Source organism: Papio anubis, chromosome 20 (genome assembly GCF_008728515.1).
Source record: "Papio anubis isolate 15944 chromosome 20, Panubis1.0, whole genome shotgun sequence".
NCBI classification, from domain to species: domain Eukaryota; kingdom Metazoa; phylum Chordata; class Mammalia; order Primates; family Cercopithecidae; genus Papio; species Papio anubis.
Window position 1 is genome coordinate 24,890,750 of NC_044995.1, and position 6,000 is coordinate 24,896,749.

At 39.1% G+C, this 6,000-nt stretch overlaps 1 protein-coding gene across 3 annotated transcripts in view; it reads right to left on the bottom strand.

Moving 5' to 3' along the window:
- Nucleotides 1-5,798, bottom strand: part of LOC103880025 — a 49,084-nt gene extending 43,286 nt beyond the window's left edge. For all 3 annotated transcript variants that reach the window (XR_002518945.2, XR_002518946.2, XM_021930969.2), the window contains exon 1: nt 3,352-5,798. Coding sequence is in view for 1 of the 3 variants with exons in the window: in XM_021930969.2 (XP_021786661.1) it covers nt 3,352-3,598 (247 nt within the window). In the remaining 2 variants the exon portion in view is untranslated. The remainder of the gene's footprint in view (nt 1-3,351) is intronic.
- Nucleotides 5,799-6,000: the final 202 nt, after the last annotated feature.

Here is a 6,000-nt window from a genome sequence, read left to right on the forward strand (position 1 = left end):
GATCAAAACATGTGGGTTATAGATAAAGTGATAATTAAGGAAGTTTGTTATATTTAAAGCTTACATTAGAAAAAAAGAAAAAACTAAACTCAGTGATTGAATTTTTACTTGAAGAAATTAGAAAACAAAGAGCCACTGAAACCCAAAGTGAACAGAAAGAAAGAACATAATAAAGATCGGACATTAATAAAATAGAAAAGAGATAATTGAGTAAATCTATGAAAACAAAATTTGGTTCTTCAAAGTATCAATAAATGAAGAAATTTTTTTTTTTTTTTTGAGACGGAGTCTCGCGCTGTGTCACCCAGGCTGGAGTGCAGTGGCGCGATCTCGGCTCACTCCAAGCTCCGCCTCCCAGGTTCACGCCATTCTCCTGCCTCAGCCTCCCAGTAGCTGGGACTACAGGCGCCCGCCACCACGCCCGGCTAGTTTTTTGTATTTTTAGTAGAGACAGGGTTTCACCATATTAGCCAGGATAAATTTTTACAAAGACTAATTAATAGAAAAGAAGGGGAAAAAGGAACACAGCAATTACCGATATTAGGAGTTAAAGAACAGACATCACTACATATCCCACAGACACTGAAGGAGACATGAGAAATAACTTTGCATCGGCAAATTCAATAGCTTGTAAGAAATTGTCAACTTTCTTGAGAGATACAAATTATCAAAGCACACTTAAGGAGTAAATAATAGCCTTTTATATTATTAGCCTTTTATCTATTAAAGAAATTGAATTCATCATTTGAAAACTTTTGACAAAGAAAGTCTCAGGCCTAGTTTACTTGAATGATGAATTCTAATGTCTATTTATAGAATAAACAGTATCAGTTCTACACAAACACTCTAGAAATTACAGGAGAAGAAATATATCCTCAATCATTTTACATAGCCAGCCTTAATCTGATATGAAAATAACACGAAGACATTACTATAAAACAGAACTACACATTAACTCACCTTATAAATATTCATCCAAAAACCCCTAACAAATTTTAACAAATTAAATCCAGAAAAATATAAATAAAATAATATATCATGACTAAATGGGCTTATCCAAGGAAAGGCAGACTAGTTTAACATTCAAAAGTTAATCAGTGCAATTTACCTTATTAATAAACTAAAAACCACAAACATTTACAATAAATTCTGCTGTAACACTTGTTTTGAAATGTGAATTTATTTCAATGCAATTCACATGTTAAGAACAATTTAAATTTTGTGTTTTCTCATGCACAATTTTGCTATCAAGAAAAACTAGATGAATGCAAAAAACTGCACTGAGGTGAAATCAGCTATGTAGTAATATGTGGAAAACAGTGGTACCATTTTTATTAGGTTCTCTTCTTTTCTTTTCTTGTGTGTGTCACTGATAAAGTTTTTTAGTGTGGTGCCTGTCACCCCAATTTTTTCATAAGCACTGAGGTTTTTCTTGCAAGGTTTTAAATAGTATAGCAGGAACTAATTGCAATAGTAGATACTGAAAAAGCATTGGACAAAATCGAGCAGCAATTCATGAATAAAAACTGTTAGCAAACTAAGAATATAGGGAACTTCTTCAACTAGATTAAGAGTATCTGTGAAAAACCTACAGCTAAGTTCATATTTAATGATGAAAGATTAAATCTTCCCCTAAGATTGGGAAAAAGGCAAGGAAGCCTGCTTTCACCACTTTGATTAAAGTTTACAGTAGAGATCCTGTATAGGACAATAAGTCAAGAAAAACAAATAAAAGACACACAGATTATATGATAATCTATGGAGGAAATCCAAGAAATCTATAAAATAAGATAGAATTAATAAGTTGATTTAGCAATGTAGCAGAATATATGGTCTAGACATAAAAATATACAACATGGGAGAGTGGGGATCATTAATGGGTACAAAAATTAGTCAGAAACAGTGAATAAGATCTAGTATTTGATAGCACAACAGTGTGACTACAGTAAACAAAAATTTGATAGTACATTTAAAAATAACTAAAAGAATATAAGTGGGTTGTTTGTAACACAAAGGATAAATACTTGAGGGAATGGATACACCATTTTCTGTGATGTGATTATTATGAACTGCATACCTGTATCAAAATATCTCATGTACTCCATAAATAACCACACCTACTATGTACCCACAAAAATTAAAAATTTAAAAAGTATTAAAAATTAAAATGTATGACAAATTTGTATAAAGCAAATTTTTAAAATCCCTTTTGTAATAGTATCAAAAATATTAAACAGGAATAAAATAAGTGATGTGCAAGACATATTCTGAAAACTACAAATTATTACTGAAATAAAATAGAAAAGACTTATATACATTGAGACGTATAGCATGCTGAAACAGCCATATATGCACATGGCAAATATAAACCTCACTTCTTAGCTCACATTATACATAAAACTTAACATTTCTAGAAGAAAATAGATTAAAAAAAATCCTGTGATCTTGGCCTAGGTAAAAATTGCTTACATAAGACACAAAAAAAACCACAAACCATAAAAGATTAAAACTAATAAATGACTTATCAAAATTAGAACTTTTACTCTTTGAAAGACATAGCTAAGAAAATGAAAAGAGAAGCCACAAACTATGAGAATATGTTTGCTAGAAATATTTGAAAAAGGAGATATACCCAGAATGTATAAGGAACTGGCACAACTCAAATATAAGAAGATAATCAATCTAAATGGACAAAAGATTTGAACTGGCCTTTCACCAAAGAAAATATTATGGATGTCAATTAGGGACATGAACAACATCATTAGTTTCTAAGGAAATGCAAATACTACCACAATGAGACACTACTATACATACACAAGAATGGTAAAATTAGAAAGACTGACAATACCAAGTGTTGGTGAGGATGTGGAGCAATTGGAATGTTAAACATTACTGGCAGGAATACAGCCACTTTAAAAAATAGAAAATTTCCTATAATGTAAATATCTATTTATCATATGCGCCAAAAATCTCACTCCTAGATACTTGTCTAAGATAAGTGAGAACATGATAACACAAAAACTTATACCTAAATGTTCATAGCAGCTTTATACAGAATGGCCTTAAGTTGGAAACTACTCACATGTCTACAACTGGAGCATTGACAAACCATTTTATGGTATATCCCTACAGTGGAACACTACTCTGCAATATAAAGAAAAACCCACAGCAAATCAAACACACTACAAAATCAAACTAATCAAACACACAACAAGATGCCTAACTCTCAAAAGCATCATACCAAGTAAAAGAAGCCAGACATAAGAAAGAAGCCGGTACATATTATATAATTACACTTAGGCGAAATTCTAGAAAAAGAAAAACTATAGTAACTGAGTGATCAATACTCACTAGAAGCTGTAGGAGACTGAAAGCAAAGGGCCAGGGGCATGAAAAAACTTTTTGGGGTGATGCATTCTAAATCCTGATTATTGTGGTGGTTCTGAGGTAGGAGGTAGGACTCAACTCCGAAGGTGGGGCTTGAACACTGGACCAAATTGAGAACTAGCTGAAACAGGGGAGGGGTAGAAGCAGCTTTCCTTGAGACGTGCCTACCATTGTGCCATGTCAGTTTGCCATTGCCATGGCAACACTCCATGGGAACATCCTGCCCCTTTCCATGGCAATGACCCAGTGACCTGGAAGTTGCCACTCTTTTCCTAGAAATTTCTGCATAATCTGCCACTTAATTTGCATGTAATTAAAAGTGGGTATAAATGTGTCTGCAGAGGTGCCTCTGAGTTGCACCTTCAGGCACACGGTCTGTGGGGTGGCCCTGCTTTGCAAGGAGCAGTCCCTCTGCTGCTGTGCACGGCCACTTCCATAGAAGCTGCTGTCTAACACCACTGGCTCCCCATTGAATTCTTTCCTGGGCAAAACCAAGAAATTTCCCAGGCTAAGCCCCAGTTTTGGGGCTTTCCTGCCCTGCATCATTTCCACAACATACACATTTTCCAAAACTTAACAAACGGTTGGTACACTTAAAACAGATTGCCTATATTTCATGTAAATTATACTTCAATAAAAATAAGTTTTAAACATGGATGATGGGTGTTAGGGAAGCCTTGGGACAAGAAAGTGGACTTGGGCCAAGGACCTCCTGGAACATCTGTCTAAACAGATGTTTTCTGCGAAGGGTAATGAGGATCCTCTTTAAGGAAAGCTGTCTGGGCAGAGAGGTCGGGTCATACATGGCTTCAGGCAGTGAAATGAGCGCTGGGTTTTTCCAGAGGAGCTGGGTTTAACCACAGCTCCTCTCTTACAAAAGACATGAGGGTTGCCAAACTCCTTATCTTCCCTGAGCCTTGTGTTTTGTGTCCCAGCCTGTATCATGTGTATTGAGTTCACCCTGCTCTGCTCACAGGCAGCTGTGCTCACCATATAAGTTGAGACAGGTTGAAAAAGCTCTACAAACTTCAGAATTCTGTGCACGCATGAAAGGAGACACAAGGAAGCTAGGGTCCAACGTGGCAGGATGAGTTTTAGGTTTTAAAATTGTGTGAGTGCACACAGTTTTAAAATTGCTGTTTGCATTGGTCAAGAAGGGAAAAGAGAGGCTCCTTTCTTTCCACTGGGTATTTTGACCACTTATCTTGAGGCTTCAGTGGGTTTGTTTAGATTTAAAGATATGTTGTCTGGGACCCTCCAGATCAAAGAGAACAAAGCTCCTATGTATGGAGGCCCTTACGGGCCAAACTAGATAATGTCATTATCCTATAAACAGGTGATAACGGCAGAGCCAGACTCATCTCAAACTAATCCAGTTCTAATCCCTTCAAGGGTCTGGAAAGATGTCAGAGAATAAAAGGCCACTGCCACTTAGCAAGCTGTATCTTGTGAGTGGATTTGTCACCCTTCAGGCCTGAGCATCTGTCTGGTTGTCTAGACATGACAGGCGTGGTGGGCTGTAGGGAGAGAGTGGGAGGCACTCCCTTTTCACATGACTGAGGCTGAAGCAGTCCTGTGCTCCCTCCCCCTCCTAGGTACCAGGATTCCAAGAAAGATAACTGCTGATGGCCCCTTAACCACAAAGACTACAGCAATAAAAACTACTCACAAATACCGAGCCCCCATCATGGTCTTGTGTACTTATTTTTGTTTTAGAAATGATTAAATAGAGGCTGAGAGACAGGAAGCAATGTCCAAGATCACAGAGCAAGAGAGAAGCACAGCCAGATTCCAGCTTAGGGAATCTGATCCTACAGCTTCTGCAACCGCTGTCTCTCAGGAAGCAGAGACCTCCCCTGCCCACTTCCCTGTTCCAGGCTCCTGCAGGCCATGGGGCACTGGATCGGCTCGTTTCTCTGAGCTTTGGTTCCCTGACTCTAAATGACGATAAATAGGGTAGGAAAAGATTAAGTGGGATAATGGATGTCAAGCACCTCTGAAGGTATGTGGCCCTTACTAAATCACTCAAACATGTCAGATTCCATTTTCTTTCCTGAATACCTTTAGCAAGCAATTCTCTAGCCCTGGGGATAGACAGCGAGTGCGGACCTCTGAAAATGTTTCAGCAAAGATCACGAAGGGGAGCTGCCCTCCTTGCTGGGGAGACGCGGCCAAGGCGGCTGCCAATGGAGTTTGTGGACGTGAAACTGGGTCTCCACCCCAGGGTGGAGAGGCCCTCGCTCTGCCCCGCCTGGGATCTCCGTGTGGACAAGCCCTAGTCATTGATGCGGATGGAAGTTCCGTCTGTATTCCTGTTAGGAAGGACTGTCTACAGCATCGAGGCTGCCACGCCCCGGAGGCCTGGGAAAAAGGAGAACCTGCTCTCAGGGCGGCTTGCGGGTCCCGGAATGACACCCTTCAGACTGCAGTCAGTCCTCAAAGCCGGCGATTATGGAGGGATCTTCCTGGTGGCCTCTGTGCAGCAGCAGCTCAGGAGCGCTCCTGGGATAAAAGGGAAGCTTGCTTTATCCTCTCTTGACAGGTTCCTCGGCAGTGCTCAGAATAGAGATGGAATGACCAGAGCTCTGGGCAAATGCCGTGGTCTGGTGGGGA